Consider the following 21,465-nt stretch of genomic DNA (forward strand, 5'->3'; position numbering starts at 1 on the left):
TCATAACACCCGTGACAATAGCGCCAGTGGCGGGCCTGCATTTCATCGATAACTTTAGCAAGCTGCTCCGCAATGTATTCACCAGTGTGGCGAGCTATTCCGGTTGGTACTGATGCCCAAAACAGGGATTTCATTCCAAGTGACACTACCATAAAGTTTATGTTGCTCGATCCGTTTGTGTCCGTCCAAGCGTCTGTCACCACCGTCACTATTCGATGCTGCTTGATTTTATCAATGCCCATTTTGCGGTATTCTTCACGAGCCCGCTCTAACAAAGGCCCAACTAACTTATGGCGTGATGGGAACTTTACCCCTGGGTTTAGGTACAAAAATACCGCTCGAAACTTGCCAGCCTCAACCAAAAGAAAGGGGAGCGAGCACACGTAGAACATCATGGCTAACGCCATTTCAAACTTGACTTGGTCGTAAGGAGTCGTCGCTCGCCTCGCATCTAAGATTATGCTGCTACGCCTTCCCAGACCTCCCGTAGAAGCTCCGCTACACCTCCGCAGCGCTTCAACCAGTGACGACTACGTATCTTCGTCGCTCACCTCGTATCCAAGCCCATGCATCTACACCGTCACGTGGTTTGCGACAGTCCGGTTTACAGCTCAGGCTCTCGCAGCACCGAGTATCTAGCTCTCCACGCACAACGGCGCGCCAAAACCAGGACGTCCACGAGGGCTTGTAAGGCAGCATTTTTGCATCTTATCGCCTGGCGCACATCCCCATGCCGAGTGCATTTAGTGTGAACTGTCGTTACGAAACTGTCAACCCCAGCGGAATTTGATATCGCATCTCTCTAGATGCGAACTTGTTCCACCTGGAGGTATTGCCAGCAGCCACCACATGAGCACGTGGCTGTAGTACACAGTACTGAAACTGCATCAGGAGCTGTGCCGTATTCAGTATTGGGCCAAGCCTGGCCCAGCATGGGTCTCGGTACCTGGAGAGTGTGAGACGCTTCTTGGGCGAGGAGTAGATGGTATCCTTGCCAATCGCGGCTGAAGTCGAACTGGTGCCGCCAGAAATCACTCGAGGTTGGGGGATACCCCTTTCTGGCAACTTCAACAAGAGGTTGGAGGAAAATCCGAGGACTTCCGAGGAGCTCGGATTGTTATTAACGTTTATAACGAAAATAGTACTACAGACTCCGAACCATCACTATTCAGGTACAAACCGGGTAAACGTAGGGCTGGTTTTGATCTTGTGTTTCATCGGGAAATTTTTTTGTGGCTTAGTTTAATTTCAGAGGATGTCTGCACATATAGTTTAGAAATCATTCATAGTTTAAATTCAGTCATTCGATTCTGAGACACAGTGAATAGTCAGAGTTGGATATGTTGGTGCGTTTTTGGCTATTTGTCTCACAGAAAAAAATTAACTCGATGAGTATTTGGTCAAATTGCTGTGTGAGTTGGACTTTCCTCTCTCGTGATGTACTGTACACGTTCGATGCACATGTGCCACTGCCACTGGTGACAGAAACCGAATTTGGGCGCCTTTTGAGGAGATGAGGCGAGATACTTTGCTTCGTATGTTGGCCTATAATGTCTCTTCAAACACAACATATTTAGGGCCTCTTTGGATCTAAGCAAAACCCCAAGCAGTAGCTCAGAATTTTGAAATAACTGAAAAGGCGGGATTACAGTAAATGAATAACTGAGGATTCTGTCACCAGTGGTACATGTTACATATACATCACGAGAGAGCAAAGTCCAACTCACACAGCTTTCAATTTGACCAAATACTTCGCCTTTCTCCCTCCGTTTACAGCCCTACAAACTAGCGAGTTTAGACTACTCAAACTAGGAATGATTTCTAAATTATATGTGCAGACATCCTCTGAAATCAAACTAAGCCACAAAAAGATTTCCCGATGAAACACTACGTTTGGATCAAAACCAGCATGCTCGAATCCATTCTTCGTCATTCGCTAAAGGGACATCATGTCGGCAGCCCAAGTGCTCAACAATGCTGCTTACGGCCGCACATCGGCGTGGCCTGATTCGAATACCCGTCCGGATCTGCAGACACTACGAGGACGCTTTCTACGACGACTTCATCTTTCGCTTATTTATGGTCTCTGGGTGCTTGGTACGCTTTTCAATGCAGCGATGTGGGTTTTCTCGCTCGTCTGTGTAGCTCAGTGGGTTTGGAGTACCCTCATCGGTGCTAATGAAGCTCCGATTCCACTTGCCGTGCAAGTATTTCTAAGTCTCGTCGCACTCTATGAGAGTTACCATTTCGTGACTCGGCCTTCGCATCACCCCTGGCCATTCATGCGGCGCTTGATTCGCTACTCGCTCCTTCACTACCCGTACTTCCGCCTCAATGCCACGGTCTTCGACGAGCGCGAGCGGGCCAAGCAATTAAGTCAAGATGGTGCTACCAATGACACTAGCGCTTTCAACACGGAGATCGCTAGCAAGACCATCGTGGAGAACGATATTTCTCCATTTGTGAAACCCAACGAGAGCGCCATGTTTGCTTTTCATCCGCACAGCGTTCTCTCCAATGGCTGGGTAGCCAATGGCGCGAATCACATGAGTTTCGAACAAGCTGACTGTCGATGGCTCGTAGCTGAAAATCTCTTTGGGGTCCCCCTCATGAGAGACTTGCTAAACTGGATGGACTTTAGTAGCGTTGCCAAGTCAACGTTCCAACAGCGTATGTCTGCCCGTCAAAATGTGTGTTTGATCCCTGGTGGCTTCGAAGAAGCAACACTCTACGAACGAGGCAAACATCGTGTGTACATCAAGAAACGCTTTGGCTTCATCAAGCTGGCTTTGCAGTATGGGTACAAGGTGCACCCAGTGTACACGTTCGGGGAGGAGTACGCTTATCACACCTTTCCTTATCTGCTCAAGTTGCGTCTCAAGCTGAACGAGTTCAAGATTCCTGGAGTATTTTTCTTCGGTCTTCCGCATTGTTTCTTTCTGCCTCGCACCGACGTGGACCTTATCACTGTCGTTGGAGAACCCTTGGTCCTACCGCGTATCGAACAACCGACCAAGGAAGACGTGCAGAAATATCAAGGTCAGTACGTCGAGGCTCTGCAAAAGCTGTTCAACAAGTACAAGTCTGTGTACGCCGTCGATCCGCAAGCGCAGTTGGAAATATACTAAGCGTTGCTTCTTTGCTTTTAGCGACTGCCTTAGAAGCAGCAGAGTTGCCTTAGTTAACCGAAAATATTCGAGAAAGTATCCAAACAAAAATACAAATACTAAACCAGCGAACGTTGGCTTACTCATTGCATTGTTGCAAAAAAAAACTCCTAAGTTTTATTAATCCGTGTCGAGGGTCTCGTGATTGCTTGGACGACCTCAACAGTAATCAGCCGCTTCCGATCGTTGAACTACAGAATATATACTTGCATAATCATAGTAGTGTCAAGTCGCAGGACATGTGAGCTCATTCTCGAATTCACCCGAGGCTTCCCACCAAGCTTCATCTTCAGCACCCTCCACCAGAATGACTCAAGTAGTCAAAGTTTACGGCCAGGGAGACGTCCGTTTTGAAGCCTACGAGCGCCCACCCACGGGTCCTCGCGATGTCGTCGTAAAGCTCAAGGTGGCCGGCATATGCGGCTCAGACCTCATGTACATTCGTATCGGTGGTATCCCACCTGGACACGTCACTGCAATCGGCCACGAGGCTGCCGGCATCGTCACGGAGGTCGGAAACGAAGTTGAAGGCATCACGGTTGGCATGCGCGTTGTCGTGAACCCCATGAAGACTCCCAGTAATATTGGTTCGGGGGGTCCCGAGGGAGCCTTCACGCAAGAATTATTGGTCCGAGACGCGAAGCTCGGTGCTTCGGTGCTACCGATTCCGGACGACATTCCATACGAGATTGCGGCGCTATGTGATCCTTTAGCTGTTGCAATGCACGGTGTCAACCGTGCAGATGTTAAAGCCGGAGACAAGGTTGTCGTATTCGGCTGCGGCCCGATAGACCTGGGCATGCTGATGTGGCTCGTAGATCGTGGAGTCACTGACGTAGTTGCCCTGGATTTGGCTGAAGAGCGTCTCGAGCGAGCTCGTGCGCTGGGCATACGTGCGGCTCTCGACCCAACCAAGGTGAGCCTCCGTGAGGAGCTCACAAAGCTGCACGGCGAAGTGCCCAGCTACAACCGTCTCGGTGTCGGCACCGATGCTTTCATTGACGCTGCTGGAGCACCAAACATCCTGTCCGACGTCGTAATGATGGCCAAATACCATTCGCGTCTGGTGATTACTGCTGCGCACATGAAGCCCCTGCAGTTTCCTGTTGGCCGCATGCTTACCAGTGAAATGACCATCACGACTGCTGTAGGCTACCCGACCGAAATGCCGGAAGTGATGGCAGCTATGCCGCGCCTCCAATCCAAAATCGCATCGTTGATCAGCCACCGCCTCGCTTTCCAGAATATCTTGGATGGGTTGAAGGTTGCGGGAACACCTTCCTCTGCTAAGGTTATTGTCGAGTTCGACTGAGCCGTACATTGCATTGGGCCTTCAATGCTTCAAACAAGCTTCAGTTAAAAAAAGTGGTATCATTGTTCAAAAGACGAGTCTGGATAAGAATGTTAAAGTGTGGACTCCAGTTCGACTGCATTATACTGACCAAATAGTTCTTACATTGCCGTCATGTGCGGCTCACAGATCTGCTTGATACTACTACATGTAGTAGTATTTTTCTTGGTTGGGTGCTCGTTTTGTGGGACTATCAAAAGGGTTTACCAACCACAATAATAGATAGAAACACTCTGGACGACCGAAGACGAGCACACCAGGCACCTCGAGCTCATTCAGGTTAAGGACAATTTCACTGAATGAGCTCGAGGTGCCTGGTGCGCTCTATAGACAGGCGTACTCCTCTCCAAACGTGTAGACCGGATGCACTTTGTCCGTATTGTACGAGAGTTTGATAAAGCCAAAGCGCTTCTTGATGTGCACACGATGTTTGGCTCTTTCATACAATGTCGCTTCCTCGAGGCTCGAACTCACCAGGCATCAAACACGCACCTTTTCAAAAAGCTGACTTGGCAGCGCTGATAAAATTTATCCAGTTGACCATTTCACACGCTTAATCAAATATAAGGTTAGAAGATCTACTTTAATGTGACCACGTACGTAGCGGCACCTTCGATCCTGCTATTAGTAGCGCGGCTGCAGAGGTTCAGAGTACTGCAGCCATGATGTACTGTATAGCCGTTGCCATACCCATCACGCCATTTACCGACACGCGGTAGAAAACAAAGCAGCCCCGCAATGCCAAACACCGCATATGAACCAAGTCAAACCCCTGCACCGCACACATCTGTTGTGAGTCTTGAGCTCCGGTCTGACGTCGTTGCTGCCGTCCGTCCTGCAGAATTGTCCATGATTTGTTATCAAATAACGGCAGCTTGACTGACAGCCATCCTTGCCTCGAATTCGTCACAGTTCTTGGAATATCTTCCAATCCTCTCTCGTCATTGTACCCCAAAGTCGGTACATAGGAATCCAGACGTCATTCTCAGTTTCTAAAAAACACCATGGAGCGCTCGAACTCGGCTCGAGCGGCACAGCTCGGCGAACTGGTGACGGGCCGCCGCTACTTTCTGCTCACACTGGCAGCCACAGGCATCGCCGCGGCAAGTGCAGTGCAGCGACTGCGCGAGTCGCCTACTCCGGACCCTCGAGCGTCAGGGATACAGCTCTTTATCGTCGAGCTCCTGAGCTCGCGTATCAGTGCGATGGTGCGTTCCTACCGTGTTGTGGGACAAGCCGACCATCACTCTGTGCTAAATCTGATTCTATTGTGCTTCAATGCCGAAATCAGATCATACTCCACTTCTTCCTGGTGGCCATGTACCACGCCTTCCTGTTGCTGGCGCGTGCGGCGCTTGGTGCGCTGCGACCGCTGGAGCTGCAACAGACCAAGGAGACGCTCATCCCCTTCGTACTCTTGCGCTGCCAACTGCTAGTCAGCACGATGGAGCCCAGTGGACATCGGATGGAGCTGGGAATGCTCGTGGTGTGGCTCGCAGCGCTGGCTGTGCTTCGCGCACTGCTGGCACTGACTCAAGCGCGGTTCCAGCATCTACTGACTCGCCCTATGACGCAGCTGAGGGACTTGCAGCGCCTCGGAGCTGTGCTAGTCGGCGTTATCGTGCTGAATCTTGCGCTGGCCGCAACGTGCTCGCGTCTCCGTCTCTTTTCGAATCGAATCGTGCACGTTCCATGGTTCGAGGCGTCGCTGATGCTGCTCAAGACGCTAGAACTCGGCGTACAGGTCGGTTTTCAGAGCCTGGACGTGCGTGCAGCTTCTCTCTCGGAAGAAGAGGACTCGGGCTACTCGGAGAACAGCGAGTTCCACCTACTACTGCTACAGACTGTGCTGTCAGGCTGCTACTTGGTGCAACTGGTGCTGTATTACCTCTATGTTATCAGTGTAGACCAGTTCCGAGTGAGTCTCTTCGATCTGATCCTGATTCTCAACGTGAAGAACGCGACGATGCGACTGCTAGACAAGATCAAGCACGTCAAGCTGTACCAGCGGGTGGTGCTGGATCTAGATCAACTGTTCCCTGACGCCACTGCTGACGAGCTGGAGAGTGTGGCGGACGACGTGTGCGCCATCTGTCTCAAGTCCATGTCGACTCAAGCCAAGAAGCTGCGCTGTGGCCACCTTTTCCACCGACTGTGTCTGCGCCAGTGTCTCCAGAAGGCGTCGGTGAGTGATGCTCTTGCTGGACTGGACCCGCTCACGCGCATGGCCAATGGTCTGGGTATGGAGGGACCGTTACCACCTGCTGCGAGTGGCTCGAGTGCCAGCTCGACATCCATACGCTGTCCGATCTGCCGTAAGCAAGTATGTGGTGGGAAATGTGACGAGATGACGTCTGCCGAGCCCGAGCACCCGCGTCCTCAGCAGCCTGAAGCGGAAGCTGCGGCCCCTCAGACTGAACAACAGCAAGTTGCCATCAACAATGTGCAAGCCGAACCACAGGCGCAACCAGCTGCAGCTCCAGGCACTGCCGCCCCCGAAGAAGTGCTTCGCTTTAGCAGTACGTAACTAACTACTGTCGTGGTACTATATTGGTGCTGTAGCTGACGTTTTGTTGTATGGTTTGGTGACACAGCGGCGTTCCTCTCGCGTTGGGTTCCGTTCCCGAATTTCTCGTTCGAGATCGTCCGACATCGCGGCGGTATGCGCAATTTCGAGGTGACGCAGGAAATGCTACAGCAGATATGGGAGGTTTTCCCTCAGTACACCTTGGAAGAGATTCGCGCAGATCTTACTCGCACTCGATCAGCTGAACGCACGATGGAGCGGATTCTGAACGGACGTCTCGATGAACAGCGGCTGGCGATGGAACAGCGTGACGCAGATCGTGCCGACATGGATGCAACTGGTGTGCTGGGCGACGCCGTAATTGATTTGGGCGAGGATTTTCGGTGGAGTCTTTCGATTTTGGCGTCGGCTTTGTGGGGCTCAAACGCTCGGGCACCCACGCCGGCTCCAGTGCCAGCCCCAGTGATAGAAGCTGCAGAGCCTACTACCGATGCCACTCCTGTTGTTGGTGAATCTCAACGCCAAGATCGTGGAGAAGCTGAAAGTGAACCTCTTTTGCGTCGATTGGAGCGTTGGCGAGGCGGTCGGCCAGCATAAGGCTGAAAAGGTATTATCATGTTGCTAAAAGCATCGACTGTGTTTATTTTGTGTTATTAAGCTGGCTCAGTATAATTCAAGTTCAGCGTCTGGGTCGACTGCGTACACAGACTTGTACTTGTTGAACAGCTTTTGCAGAGCCTCGACGTACTGACCATGGTATTTCTGCACGTCTTCCTTGGTCGGTTGTTCGATACGCGGCAGGACCAAGGGTTCTCCAACGACAGTGATAAGGTCCACGTCGGTGCGAGGCAGAAAGAAACAATGCGGAAGACCGAAGAAAAAGACTCCAGGAATCTTGAACTCGTTCAGCTTGAGACGCAACTTGAGCAGATAAGGAAAGGTGTGATAAGCGTACTCCTCCCCGAACGTGTACACTGGGTGCACCTTGTACCCATACTGCAAAGCCAACTTGATAAAGCCAAAGCGTTTCTTGATGTACACACGATGTTTGCCTCGTTCGTAGAGTGTTGCGTCTTCGAAGCCGCCAGGGATCAAACACACATTTTGACCTGTGGCCATGAAACGATGGAAAGTCGATCGAGATACGCAACTGAAGTCCATCCAGTTCAACAGGTCGCGCATGACGGGGAACCAGAAGAGATTCTCCGATACGAGCCAGCGACAATGGGCATGCAAGAATCCCATGTGGTGCGCGCCGTTGAAGGCGAATCCACTGGAGAGGACACCGTGCGGATGGAAGGCAAATAGAGCGCGATCATCGGGGGTCACGAATGGCGACAGATTGTTCTCTTCAACGGCCTTGCTGGCAATTTCTTTGTTGCATTTGCCATTTTCACTTGAAGTTTTCGAACGCTCTTCAAAAACCAAGACGTTGAGGCGGAAGTATGGGTAATGAAGAAAAACTTGTCGAAAAAAACGTCTCATAAATGGCCACTGATGCAACGAAGGTTTTGTGAGGTAGTGGTAGCTTTCGTGCAGCACGATGAAACCCAGGTATATCTGGGCTGAAAATGCCATCGGAGGAGCATGGTCGTGTGTAGCTCGTCTCCAACTCCATTGCACCAAACAGAAGAGTGAGAAGACCCACATTACTGCGAGAAACAGGAGGCCGACGACCCAGAGACCGTAGAGAATGAAGAGATCGAAGCGTCGCATGAATCGCCCTCGTAGCGTTCGCAACTCTGGGCGAGTATCAAAGTCCGGCCACGCAGATGTGCGACCGCAAGCCGCATTCGTGAGCTTCGCCATCACGTCGTTTCTACGCAGAATAGTGAGCTCGACCCTTCGGTAGTGGCACGAAGAGCGTTTCGTAGCGTGGCATTTCCGTCATTTCCAATATCAACTTTGCCAAGTTGCCGAAAAAAGAGTGTTGCTACTGGCAAATAATGTGGCAAATAATGCTGCCAGTGGCAACACTATTTTTGAGTTCGAGTGATTGCACGAGGTTTTTGAAGGTGGGTCGAAAGCCTAAAGTTTGTTCAAAGTAACCGAACATCTTGTTTCATTTCAATAAATACCATAATTTATTATTCTGCAACTACACTTGCACATACCGCCTGCTCTTCTAGCAGCGCGGCGCAATACTTGAGACAGCAGCCCGATAGCTAGTTAGGCAGGAGGAGCCAGAGTTGGCGACACCTTGCAGGAGTTATAGCCACGCAACAATGGGTGATGCGCCACTTCCTTCGCACTGAGACGGCGTGACGGCTGCACTTGCAGCAAACTCGTCAACAGGCTCACCGTAGGCTTGGAGAATTGCTCCTTGAGTCCCCAAAGCTCCAGAATCTTGCCCACGCCGTACTTGTTCAGCACGCGAAAAGTTGGGGCACGGGCGTTTTCATCGACAAACAGCGGCGAGCCAGTCAGCATGATGAAGAGTAGCACGCCAAGTGACCAGACATCGGCGCCCTTGGGGTCGTACACAGCCCCCTGCGTGACTTCTGGGGCCATGTAATAGAATTTGCCTACGAAATCGGCGGAAAACTGGTTGGCATTGGAGCTGAGGCCAAAGTCGCAAATTTTCACGAGTCCGTCCTTCAACAGCACGTTCTCAAGTGAAATATCACGGTGGGCAACTCCAATAGCGTGCAGGAAGCTCAATCCTTTTGCGATCTGGGCGAACAGCGACAACGCCTCGGCCTCAGGGACACGTCGGCCGGGCTTAGCGGTAACGTAGTCATAGAGGTCTCCACCGGCACAGAAGTCCATGGCGATGAAGACACTGTCTCCAACAGTGAAGAAACCCTCGCGTTCGTATTCCACGACATGTTCACGACCTGGGGCGCGGGCAGTGAGTGGGTCTTCGAGTAACTGGATCACGGCACGTTCACTGAGAGGATTCTCCTTGACGGTGTCGACGGAGCTTTTGTCCTCTTGCTGTAGTAATGAGATGCTCAGACGCTTGATCGCCACAAGCTTCTTAAGTTCTTCATCGCGATACAGGGCGGTCTCGCCGTACAGAGTGTTGCGAAGTTTTTTACAGCGGGTGTAGCGAGCCAATGCATCGGTAGAGGCGGCGGTTGCAGTGGCGGAGGGCGTAAAGCTCTCGACGACGAGTGGAGATCGCATCATGAGACGGCTTGAGTGGATTCGGGAGGTGGCTGAGGACAGTCTCCTCCAGGTGGAGCGACACGTACTAGGCTTCTCTGGCAAATTTGTGGCGCAACTCGGACGCAGCAGTTGGGCTCGAAATTGGAAATGCATCGGCTCTTTCATCGAGGGCCTGAAAAGGTGCGAACCCTGCTGAAAACGATAGGTATTTATCCATCCGAGATAGACGGATATGTTATAAGAGGAGCGATAAGACTTTAAATTGGTCTTATTTTAGAATCCAATCGCACAGCCGGTCAGATTTATATTGCATTTACGAGGTCAGTGGCATGTCCATCCGCTCCGTCACATAAAAATCGGTTGCTCGTGGACCAGGTTCTGCCCGCTTCAACTTGTCGCGAACCCTTTTTTCTTGAGGTATCCGATTTTACACTGGCGCTGAGTATGGCCATTTGTTAAACGCAATTCAATTTCAGTTACATGACAATGCAAGACGAGCTTGAAGCTCTGGCTGCAAAAGGCTCAGGTCATTTCCATTATTGGAGAAACCGCAGGCGAGCGTTGCATTCAATCTGACGCCAGCGGTGCTTGACTCGTAAAAACGTTGCATCTAAGGCTGTGCGAGGCCGTTTCGCATGGCTTCCAGCCATCCGTTTACAAACCGCTTCAAACGCTGTCAGAATTGCCTGTTTGGTGTTCAAATGATGGACGATGAGTGGTTTGCAACGATGATGAACGAAGCACAAGTTGTCTTGGTGACATCGTGGTCAGACTTGGTCATTCGCGTAATTTTTTCGATTGGCCTACTTGGAGGAACTGGGAAAATGAAAGACCTTCTTCAACGGCGGCACAGTCGAATAGCAACTGAAACTCTCCATAATGACACCAATCAACTGGACTTGGTTGGTCCGTTTTTCACCACTCAACACACAGTCAGCAAAGCCCACAATAACCAAATTGTTAGGGCAATAAGAAGGTCACCATTTGGAAATTTGAGCGCGTATCGGCGTCGTGGCCTGTTTGAGGTGGTTCAAATCATGCTGGCGATATGGGGCATAGTTATTCTAGTATTGCATATTGATGCATCGCTGCGACCACCGTTGCTTGAGTGCAATCCTAAAGTTCATCCGATGGCGGGGGCGCTTCCATCCTGTTTTGTCGTGAACTTTGACTGCTATCAGCTTGGGATCTCAGGACTGACAGATGAAGTTAACAAAGAGTGGGGGCGATTCGAGTTGCAAAACTTCAGATATTACATTACCCAGCAATGGAAGTACCACCGCACCTTCGAGGACAAGATCTGCGGAGTCCGCTTTCTGAGGTTCAATGCCCAAATCGTGGCGCTTACATCCTGAACATTGCGTCGCGAATAATAGTACCGGTATCCGCCTAAAAAAGAACCCTTTTCATCCGCGCGTCATTCGCCCTCGGCCAATCGGATCACGTCGTTTTATTGTGTTTGTCGCAACTCGAGTCGAGTAACACGACACTATGACCCCCAAGAGCCAGTCAAATGCAGCGTTGCTAAAATACAAGGCAAAAAGAAAGAAAAAAAACGCTGCAGAGCAGTTTTCTGAGCGCACCACGAAGTTCGTGGTGACGTACCACGCAGAGCTATCCCAGAATCCTTGTTTGCTTGTACATGTAGCTAGAGTACTTAAAAAAAACTGCTCTACATGTTTATTATGGTACACCGGTATACCGGTACAGATGTCGATTTGCAAAGAATTATGACAGCGATTTTGAAACTGTCAAAACCAAAAACCATTCATTCTAAAACTTTCAATGTTTTTGGTTCATAAATCCCCAGCCTCGAGCGTTCCAGTAAATCCCGCCAACCTCCAAGCCGGCACTAATAGGCTACAGAATTTTGCCAGTGACTGGCCGCGGTTGATGGATAATCCAACCAACCCTTCAGCGCTTCTCTGAAGCAAACTTGCAGATTTATCGCCGGCGTATGGATACGAAGCGTTTCAAACGATGCTAGCACTGTAAATTGAAGTTGTAATCAAGTGCCGCGAAATCAATCCAAGTATGTTTGCCACATTATTGTACTGTACTCACTATTTATATTAATAACTCTTTCCTGGTCAAGGGTGCAATCCGGTGTACCGCTGGTAGATGAAGAGTGACCCGTCAGTCTTGTTAATACAGTACCTGGTGCACGGTACCAGGTGGTCTCCGAGACAATCTGTGCATAGCTGCAAAGCTCCACTATGGGTGACCTCTAGTTCTTACATGTATTAGAACCCAAGCTAAGCTTACTTATAAATACATCAGTCTTACATCTACTCCTCCAAGTAGCAAACCGTTCCCGCTGAGGCCGGGAACACGTGCATTATCGTTCACTCGGGTAGTAAATACCCATAAGCACTTCTTCTGTGCAAGGCGCTGCGTGATCCCGTCACACTTGGTAGCACTGGTAGTCAATCCTACCCCTTCGCGGGTAGATTGAACTACCTGAATCCACTGTGTGCTCTACGTTTTTGCTATGATGGACCGCAGTGAGTTTTCCCGCTTGAATGATTCACAGTACGAGTCTATTCAAAAGATGGGAGACATCTTTGGACAAGATGTCCTTCGCAGCTTGGTCGCAGCGACTCCTGCCAAGGCCACGAACGCGTGGCCGCGTTTGAGACAGACGAGCGTGGTCTCATCGCTCACGTCCGCAGGAGCTTGGATGCCTCAATAACCGCTCTCCTCAGGCAACCAGGCCTAAAACGGTAAGGTTATGGGCCCCCGCGTTTAAGAAAAAGGAAGGAGCCAGGTGAATATCTTAGGTCCACACGGTCGCCCAGACCTTAGTTAAAGAGGAAGACGCGGATGTGCTTCCTGTGTGGGTAACACAGTACCACACGCAGTCGACCAGACTATAACGGAAGAAGAAGGCATTAACCATGCTTTCCATGTGAGCAACACAGTACCACAAACGGTCGCTAAGACCTTAATCAAATAAAGAAGGCGCTGACCACGCTTCCTGTGTGGGTGACATAGTGCCACACGAGGTCTTGAGTGCCTCCGATGTCGTCAACAAGACATCACGACGTGGGTAACGAAGTGCCACGTCACGTTAGCTGCCGCAAGTCGGGTCTAAACTTTGTTCAGACCGACGTCGCTTCGTGCGACGCGAAGGCCAGTGCCCGGACTCCTCCGACACGGTCAGTGGACACCACTTCTATCCGGTGCGTGTGGGGCTGCCACGCGAGCAAATCCCAACACCGAAGGTCGTCGCGCCATATGGGCTTCGACATGGTAGTGTTAAAGGGCATTCAGGTGGGTAACATAGGTCCACACTTGCGGGTAACACGTTCCGCAGGCAGCGAAGCTGCAGAAGGAGGCCGGCATCGGTGCTCTAAGCGTGGGTAACATAGCTCCACGCAAGGTCACTCGGACCAAAACTGATAAGGAAGCTGCACTATGTGCTTCTTATGTGAAAAGGGGTTTGTATTGGCAAATGATACACATTAATACGCTGATACGGTGCGGTACCACCCACGTATCATGTATCAAGTGATACCTATCATTTCGTCAGCCTCGTAATACTACTCCGCCGAGCATACAGAGGTGATTCGAAATTAGATACTACAATGATGTATCAGTACATGAGTCGTTGAATAAGCTCCCTAAGATATCATGCAAAAACCTATTTTGATCCTATGCTCAGCAACGCACTTACTACACAAGATGAGTCTATTCTTTCCTATAGTAGCAGCTCTGTACCTGCGACGACACCGTTTAAAAGATGGAGAAAGCTGCCTCGGAAGGCATACGCAATCCACCGGAGACATGGCTGGCGACTATTACGAGCACGGCGCTCCTCGATCAATCGGGGGTTTCAGCTAAAACGCGTTTACCGCTGTGTGGAGCTACATTTTGAAACTAGATACGAGGGATGCTTCAATCCTTTCATAAGCAGAGTGAGAACTTCAATTAGAGCATGTGATCATTTTAAAGAGGATGTTGCCGTGCGAAATGAGTGACGAAGAGTGCAAAACGACTGAAATGATGTGCCTTGTGAAAGCCACTGGACAGACGAGTAATGGAATCTGAAGAATTGTCACATTGTTTTTAGAGATTTGTGTGAAGCATTTGTATTGGATACATGTATTAGCTGCTTGGTGCTGACTTGAATACAGCGCCATTTCAGGATTAGGATCATTTGATCCTAGTCTTCTTCAATCTGTAACCTGGAGCAGTAGTAGCCATAGCGTTCAATGTCTCGACAATACGAACCCCTGTGTGTGGGTCACATGGTTTCCACACATCAAGGCGGGTAGCGCAGATCCGCAACCAAGGTGGTAAGTAACAGCGCTCCACAGCCAAGGTAGGTAGCAAAGTTCCACATCCAAGCCGGGCAACATAATTCTGCACAGCGTCATTACAAGGCTATCTTGTCCTCGCCAGTCGTGAGCTACTCGCCCGTCGTCAAGTCGCACAGGCTCCATCTGCTAACGGATGCCTTCGGTCGGCACGTCCGACGCGGCCATCCATACCGAAGCAGTGCACAAGGCGGATAGCCGTAGCTCCTGCTAGTGGCTATCCCAAACCATGAGACGCTCAATAGCTTCACGTTTCAGCGGGGGAGAGGCTCGGAATACCTTTCCATCCTGGGCTTGAGGTACTACCAAGTTCCTTACGAAACCAGGCGTCGATGTACATCGACTGCAGGCTGGAGATCAACAGCTGGGTTATCGTTGCGATAGCTTTAACTTGAAGCAGATAGGCTTTCGTATCTAACAAAAGCGCGAGGTTTACACTATTTTACAAGTGTTAATTGCTTAAGAATATATAATTTTAGGGATTATCTGTTGTCCGCTGCATTTAGAAACAGTGTGTACTTCGTTTCGATATGTTTGTGTCTAGATGGCAGCGTAAAGTTCGGAGCGGGTACTTATCTACAGCCCCTGCTAAACACATTTGCCACATCGTGCAATTAGGCTTAAGCGTCAGCACTTCTTAGTCAAACCTAATGCGTCCACATAGAGCGATATATGTCATACAAACGCGACACAGTAAAGCAAACTAATATCACGTACAAACAGCCACCTCTACACCTTCGCATCTATAGCAAGTAGGAGTCGCCTAGCTATTTGAAGACGAATATCAATCTTCAACTTCGGAAGGACGAAGGCAATGAATAAAATTAGTCTTTTTTTTCTAGCACGCTGAGCCAGCCAATTCAAAGATAAAAACGTATGACCTTTTTTATAGCCGAGCCAAGCCATATTTATATGCTAGTTTGTTTTGGTGGAATGTTCACATTAGAGGGAGGCGTACAACATAAATTCCGTTTGCTGTATTAGACGCCAACACGAAGCTCGATGTCGAGGATAGTTGTGATGTGCATCACGTCAACGAAACGCCGGTTTTCGGTCTCTTAATAATACCATATAGACACAAGGTTATACGTGCTTTCTCCTCTTAACCATCTCTATAAGCACCCCACGCACTCCATTGTTTGAATGCAACAGTCTATTACAGGCTACGTCTCTAGAGATTTGTCCAAAACTGCGGTGTGAGCATTTTCCAATCTGCAGTAACATTGAAACGAGACCAGTCTGTCGATGCCACCACTGAAGCCCGTTCATCGACGAAGACGTTGTGATCAAAGGGTAATAACTGTCTGATCTTCTTAGTAGCCGCACGGCTTTCCTACTCAAGAAGATGTAACCAACACTGAGAAGCCTCAACTGACGGCATCCCGGCAAATGTATTCGCTGATGCAAGATGGTGTTCTTCTGAACAAGACGCCAGTTTTGGTAAGCCTAATAGGTTAAATTTCGTGTAATGCGTTTAAGCATTGCCGACATGCTGACCTGATAACATAATACCATACCAGACGTTGAAGCTATGATGCGAGAAAACTCGAAAGACAGTACCCTCAAAGCACCCCGCTCGTATGCAGCTGTAATGGGCTTCTCACCACGTTTTTGGTGATACCAAGCTCATTCGACTACATTTGGTCGATGCTGATGCTGAATATACTATCGAAGAGCTACATCAGGTAATGGCTGGAGGTGCTCACTAAATTTATAATCGCTAATGATGTCCCGAGGCTTTCATACCTATAAGGCAAGTTTTGATGTAGCGCCACAAAATGTAAACTAAGTATTGCTCAGGGCTACCATATTTGAGGAAGACCATATTTACGACAGCGAGCTTCCAACAGACGGGAGCATCGTTCGCGGCAAACAACGCAGCTCTATCTCGATGTTGAGGAACGAGTTTAGACTCGGTTGAGCCGGGTTGTTGTTGAACAATGAACGAGACCACATGACGACCGAAGGAAGCGCATGAATTACCCTCCTTTTTTCAGTCTGTGCACCGATGCATCTGCAACATTTTTTTCGTTGTTTTCTTGACAGATACAATGGTCACGATCTAGCAATTACCTTCGCTAGATAAGCATTGTATTCTTGCTTGTCGGTTGTACTAAGTTTGAAATAAAATTTACACTAGCGATTGACGGAAAATTTATTTCAGTTTGCGGAGAAACGTTGACTTTAATACTAAGCTACTGCTTTTAGCGGGTAACCCAGGAACAGTTTTTTTAATTTCCCTCTCTACTGGTAGCCGAATTCCGTCTATGTATTCGTATTAATAAAACACAAGCAGCCTCAGTAAACATTACGTTTACTGCTACAGCACAAGGCTTTGTCTTATCAGCTTGATTTCATTCACTAAGAGCTTACGAATAAGCCTATGCGGTCATAAAATACCACTACCTTACTCTAAAGCCAATTTTAAAATAATAGTGAGGTCAGGCAATTTTGTTAACAATCAGCTATATGTGATAAATGTGAACGTTTATACAATGCCACATTTATGCACGAATCTGTGTCTACGACGTCTAAGGCTTGATCACCCCCAGCGATAAGATTCACCATTTCTTGTTGTCTCTACCGGACAAGTTCATGACCCGCGCGCTCCTGCTGCTTATGAGCCTGTCCACCTCTCACTGTGTCTACAAGATAAGCAGTAGAATTTGCTTGTATGATGCGCCAATGTCACAAGAACTGGATTGGGATTCAGCGATGCCATCGCCTTCTCGCACTCCGTCGGTATATTAGAAACGTTTCGCACTGCACTGTATCTTCACTTTATCGCTAGCAAAACTGGTGTGAAGATAATGTGCAGCGTTACTTCATTTATAAATATTTACTCCTTTTTCAATGGAGGCGATTCACATCCTTCTTCTCCCCCAAGAAAGTCCCGTGGTCTCACAGGAGGACATCGTGATCTTTCTCCTACTCACCACTGTGCAGCCTGAGCGCCCTATCGTTCCTGCTGTGCGGCCTACCTTACAGCACGGAAGGACGCAGACAGCTAACTGTTGTTTCGCTTTTTAATAGAAGGCTATACTGTCGCTAAGCCGCTGTTTCGTCCTCTTAATTTTGTCCTCTTCACGCTCTCGGGCGTGCTGCATCGCCAACTCTTCTCGCTCGGCCTTCTTGTCCACAATCTCTTTCTCTTTCAGGCTTATTAGCAGATTCTTTAGTTCCGCTTCTCTGCGTCGTTTTGGTGGGATATTATACTCTGTGCTCTATGCCAGTGCTTCCATGGCCAAACGTCGTGCAGCCAGCGACGCTTCTTCTTCACGTTGACGTTTCAGACCCCCTGTCGCCTTTGAAGCTACTGTGCGAGCAGCATGGTCATCGATTAGAGCAATAAGCTCGTCTAGCAGCACCACCTTCTCGCTCTCCTCCTCCAAAACACACCGGACAGAGTTGCAGCATCTGCATCATGATCTCTATAGGCATTAATGAGCTTGTCAAATCGCCCACTAGCTGTGTTACCGCTTAGATTCTCTCGAGGGAAGCTGTCATCCGCAACCAGTGTCGCCGCCAGAGCGTCCCATCCAGCCGGTATGCTACCTCGTGGCTGAAGGAAGGGGCGGTCTCTCAGTGCTTGTCGAAGAAGCGCGAGGCCTTCATCAGTAAAGTTTCGGCGTCGGCTTTCAACCAGCTTTCCAATGGACGGTGGAGAAGAGAAGTTTTATTGTGTATAGTACACAATTTTTCTGAAGAAGTATTTCTCCACATTTCAGATTTCTGCGGTCCCAAAATCTTCCGATGCTGATTGTCGTCTAGTCTATGTCTTCAGTGAGGTAAATATATTGTGAAGATGCCTTGCGAAACGTCTCTACTGAAGAATTGGGCTCTCGCTACAAACGTGGGTATCGGTATCCTCAGACTGAATTTCTTCCTTGTACTCCGCATCTCTTAGGAGACGAAGTAGTTTTCCTACAATAAACGACGGTACCGCCACGAATCCCGAGATGTCTGTCTTCTATACGCGCCTCCAACACCCTAGCCGCATCTCGGAATGTTGCGGCTGACGGGATATTATTGGACAGCGGGGCCAGACTGTCAAACTTGCAGTGAAGACCGGCGGCACTGCGTTCACCCCGATGAAGCTCTTGGTGCACGTTGTAGAGCGTCGCCAGTAGGGTTGCTCAAAATATTATTTATAAGGATTTCTCCGTTTACGGCAAGGTAGATCGGAAATCTGCAAATAAATAATTTGTGCTGCGACTGTAGTAAATAAATATTTGCATCCAAACGTGATCGTGTTACTAAGGTTATCGCACCATACTCCCTAAATTACAGCGTCGACAATGGTGACATCCCAATAGCGGCTTTCACCTTCAGCAACAGCAGCATCTCCAACATTAGCGGTGAAAGTCGGTTGCGCTCGTAGCGCTAGATCATGCGAGCCATACTGAACAGTCTCTCTACTTTGTTGGAGGTAGGTGGAATGGCAGATATCATCACGTAGGTGTTGGGCTCCGCGGTGATTTTCCTGCGCTTGAGGATCCGATCAGCAAAGCCTAGCTTGACCGATTCCTCTACTGGGCCGCTGCTTCTGCTGGTCGCACGTTGAAAGGGCCTCAGTGCTTCTTTTTCAGCACTCGTCAAGTCCTTCGCATGGCCACCGAGAACTTTGACCAAACCATCTTCAAAATCTGGAGAGTGCACGATCTGCCCTTGGGGCTAAATATTTATTTAAAAAAATTAAAGCAAAACCTTACCGAGATATTTGGTGAAACTTGGTTTTATCTCTAGCAGTCCATCAAGAAGATCGCGAGCGTCAAGAAGGTTAAGCTCGTCCGGTGGTAATTTCTTGGAAATTGATTCGATGTCGCCCATTTCCGTCAGCAGCGCTTTGAGTCTGCGATTAGCGGCTGGTGACGGTAGTAGATCGACCAGGTCTTCGTCGCCCGCATTTATAAACTCTTGTAGCTCAAAATAGTGAGCCAGCATCGCGTACGTCGACCTCCAGCGGGTTCGCTGACACAGCTTGGGCCGGAAAGTGTCTTCAGTCTTAAAAAAAAACCAAAAAAATTATAAAAAACTAATATTAAATAGACAATAGTGAATAATTTACCTTAACTTCGCCGCTTGAGTGATCGTCCGCAGTTTTTTCATTACCGACTAGACTTGTTCGAGGTCCTGTTCGTACGGGTCTAGCAACGTTCGGACTCCAAGGTTCAGACGGTGGCTTGCACAGCCCACAAGCGGCACACCCATGAGGCATGCAAGTCGCATGTTGACTGCGCAGCTGTCGCCGACCAAGAATATGCAGTTAGATAGGTCCTTACCGAAATATGGCCTCTATGTGAGTCTCGGCGTCAAAACGCCCGCTTGCATCCACGCCGATTGGCGCCAGCGATAGTAGAGGATACCTGGGTCCGGCCCTGGTTTCGTAGCACCCAAAGACAGCGAGGTAGTGCTCGGACGCGTGCGTCCACCCGTCCAGCATCAGCCCGAATTTGTCGGGCATCTCGTCACCCACGCGCCCTTCCACTGCCTTGGTGAGATCCTCCATGTTCTCTTGCAGCGTATTGGTCGAGACGGGAGGCAAATTGGAGTACCTAACATTAAGTATTAGAATTTTAAATTTTAAATGAGAGCGAATTATAGCCAATACAAACCTGCGTGTGGCCTCCATTTCAACAAATGAGAGTGGGAGGCTCGCATTCACAACCCATTCCAGCCAGGTGTACCTCGGCGAGGCCTTCTGGCGGACTCACGGGAGGAGAATACCCGTTGCCGCGGCACTTACCGCCTCCATCTCCTGCTCGTAGCGCGGGTGGTCGGTGCGGACATGGGACATCAAGTTGGTGTATCCCGTCTTGGGGACCTGCTTGCGGGTCTTGCCACAAGCTTTGCAGATCTGAAGATCAGTAGGATCTCCGTTTTCGGTAAGGTAGGGCTTGAAGAAGAACAAAGCAATTTGCTTTGGGGAGAACTTGCTCCTCGGGCACTGGGAAGGTATCAGGGAAGCGTCGGACATGACGAAGGTTGCGAGAGTTGGAAGTTTGGGCTGTGTGCGATATAAAGTGAGTTTGAGTAGGCGGCACAAGTTTGCAGACGGCTCAGAGCCAACGAAAATCTGGTGGTTGTCGAACAAGGACAATAAATTTCGTGTAGAAATACACAATATCCAAAAATAAATTTTCAAATTGTGGCCAGACCATAAGTAAATTATTGCTCGAAGGGAAAAAATAATTTTTCAGTAAATGTATGTTTGAGGATCCCAGGTCGCCAGTATGTTCATCGGACGTGCTGGTTGGTAGCGTATCTTGCAGTACAGCGATGAACAAGTCCTGTTCTGTCTTGCTGTAGTTGCGGTACCCCGGTCGCCTCGGCATCTTTACAATGCCAGCAGGCATTAATAGCATCAGTCAAGAAGAATCGCACAACATCAGCACTCGGCGTGTTCTCTAGCGCGCATAATTGGAAGTGAGGCCAAGATATCAAACTGCCTTAAAATCGCAGTTGCACGTTTGTTTTATGAATGCCAGCTGTTACGGGCGCTTTCTTTGCTTTTGTGCGGCATCTACAAATACATGTACAGAGTATATGTACAGAGTTTGTACTACAAACGACTCCCAATCAAAATACTACATAAATTCTGAATTATAATTTACAATGACGGCATCTGCTCTGAGCATTTGTTTTGCTAATGTTCATGCATATTGAATGCGTAGCTGAAATCGCCAGCGCACCTAATCGTGCTTTGTTACTGGTTTATCGTGAAGGTGAGCGTGGCAGCAGCTCTTGTAGCCTCATCGGCATATAAACTACAGGCTCTTGCCGAATGATATGGTAATTTCTTCTCCGCGATTCACATCGCGAAACGTCACTACTACGACTGTCGACAATTAACCATAGCCCACCTGAAAAATCAGCCAACGTGCTAGTGGTTTGCTAATGCAATAAGCTCACGCCGCTCGGCAGCGTTTATCTGCAACGTTTTTATGTTCTTGTGCTTTGTTGCGAAGTCAAATCAAAAGTCCTCGTTAC

The 21,465-nt window shown here is 49.1% G+C and overlaps 5 protein-coding genes across 5 annotated transcripts; 3 read left to right on the plus strand and 2 right to left on the minus strand.

The window, feature by feature from the left end:
* Window positions 1-1,949: 1,949 nt before the first annotated feature.
* PITG_08467 (diacylglycerol O-acyltransferase, putative) lies at window positions 1,950-3,128 on the plus strand (the record flags this gene model as incomplete). The annotated part of the gene is made up of 1 exon (XM_002903799.1): window positions 1,950-3,128. One exon carries the CDS (start codon window positions 1,950-1,952, stop codon window positions 3,126-3,128), a length of 1,179 nt encoding a protein of 392 aa, XP_002903845.1.
* A 346-nt stretch (window positions 3,129-3,474) lies between these two features.
* PITG_08468 (sorbitol dehydrogenase, putative) lies at window positions 3,475-4,479 on the plus strand (the record flags this gene model as incomplete). Its single annotated transcript, XM_002903800.1, has 1 exon — window positions 3,475-4,479. The coding sequence occupies one exon, from the start codon at window positions 3,475-3,477 to the stop codon at window positions 4,477-4,479; it is 1,005 nt and encodes a 334-aa protein (XP_002903846.1).
* A 1,043-nt stretch (window positions 4,480-5,522) lies between these two features.
* PITG_08469 (uncharacterized protein) lies at window positions 5,523-7,313 on the plus strand (the record flags this gene model as incomplete). Its single annotated transcript, XM_002903801.1, has 4 exons — window positions 5,523-5,726; window positions 5,810-7,037; window positions 7,113-7,195; window positions 7,287-7,313. 4 exons carry the CDS (start codon window positions 5,523-5,525, stop codon window positions 7,311-7,313), a joined length of 1,542 nt encoding a protein of 513 aa, XP_002903847.1.
* Window positions 7,314-7,708: 395 nt separating this feature from the next.
* Window positions 7,709-8,923, minus strand: PITG_08470 (diacylglycerol acyltransferase, putative; the record flags this gene model as incomplete). Its single annotated transcript, XM_002903802.1, has 1 exon — window positions 7,709-8,923. One exon carries the CDS (start codon window positions 8,852-8,854, stop codon window positions 7,709-7,711), a length of 1,146 nt encoding a protein of 381 aa, XP_002903848.1.
* Window positions 8,924-9,214: 291 nt separating this feature from the next.
* PITG_08471 (protein kinase) lies at window positions 9,215-10,392 on the minus strand (the record flags this gene model as incomplete). Its single annotated transcript, XM_002903803.1, has 1 exon — window positions 9,215-10,392. One exon carries the CDS (start codon window positions 10,319-10,321, stop codon window positions 9,215-9,217), a length of 1,107 nt encoding a protein of 368 aa, XP_002903849.1.
* Window positions 10,393-21,465: the final 11,073 nt, after the last annotated feature.

Source organism: Phytophthora infestans, genomic scaffold (genome assembly GCF_000142945.1).
Source record: "Phytophthora infestans T30-4 supercont1.13 genomic scaffold, whole genome shotgun sequence".
NCBI lineage: Eukaryota > Oomycota > Peronosporomycetes > Peronosporales > Peronosporaceae > Phytophthora > Phytophthora infestans.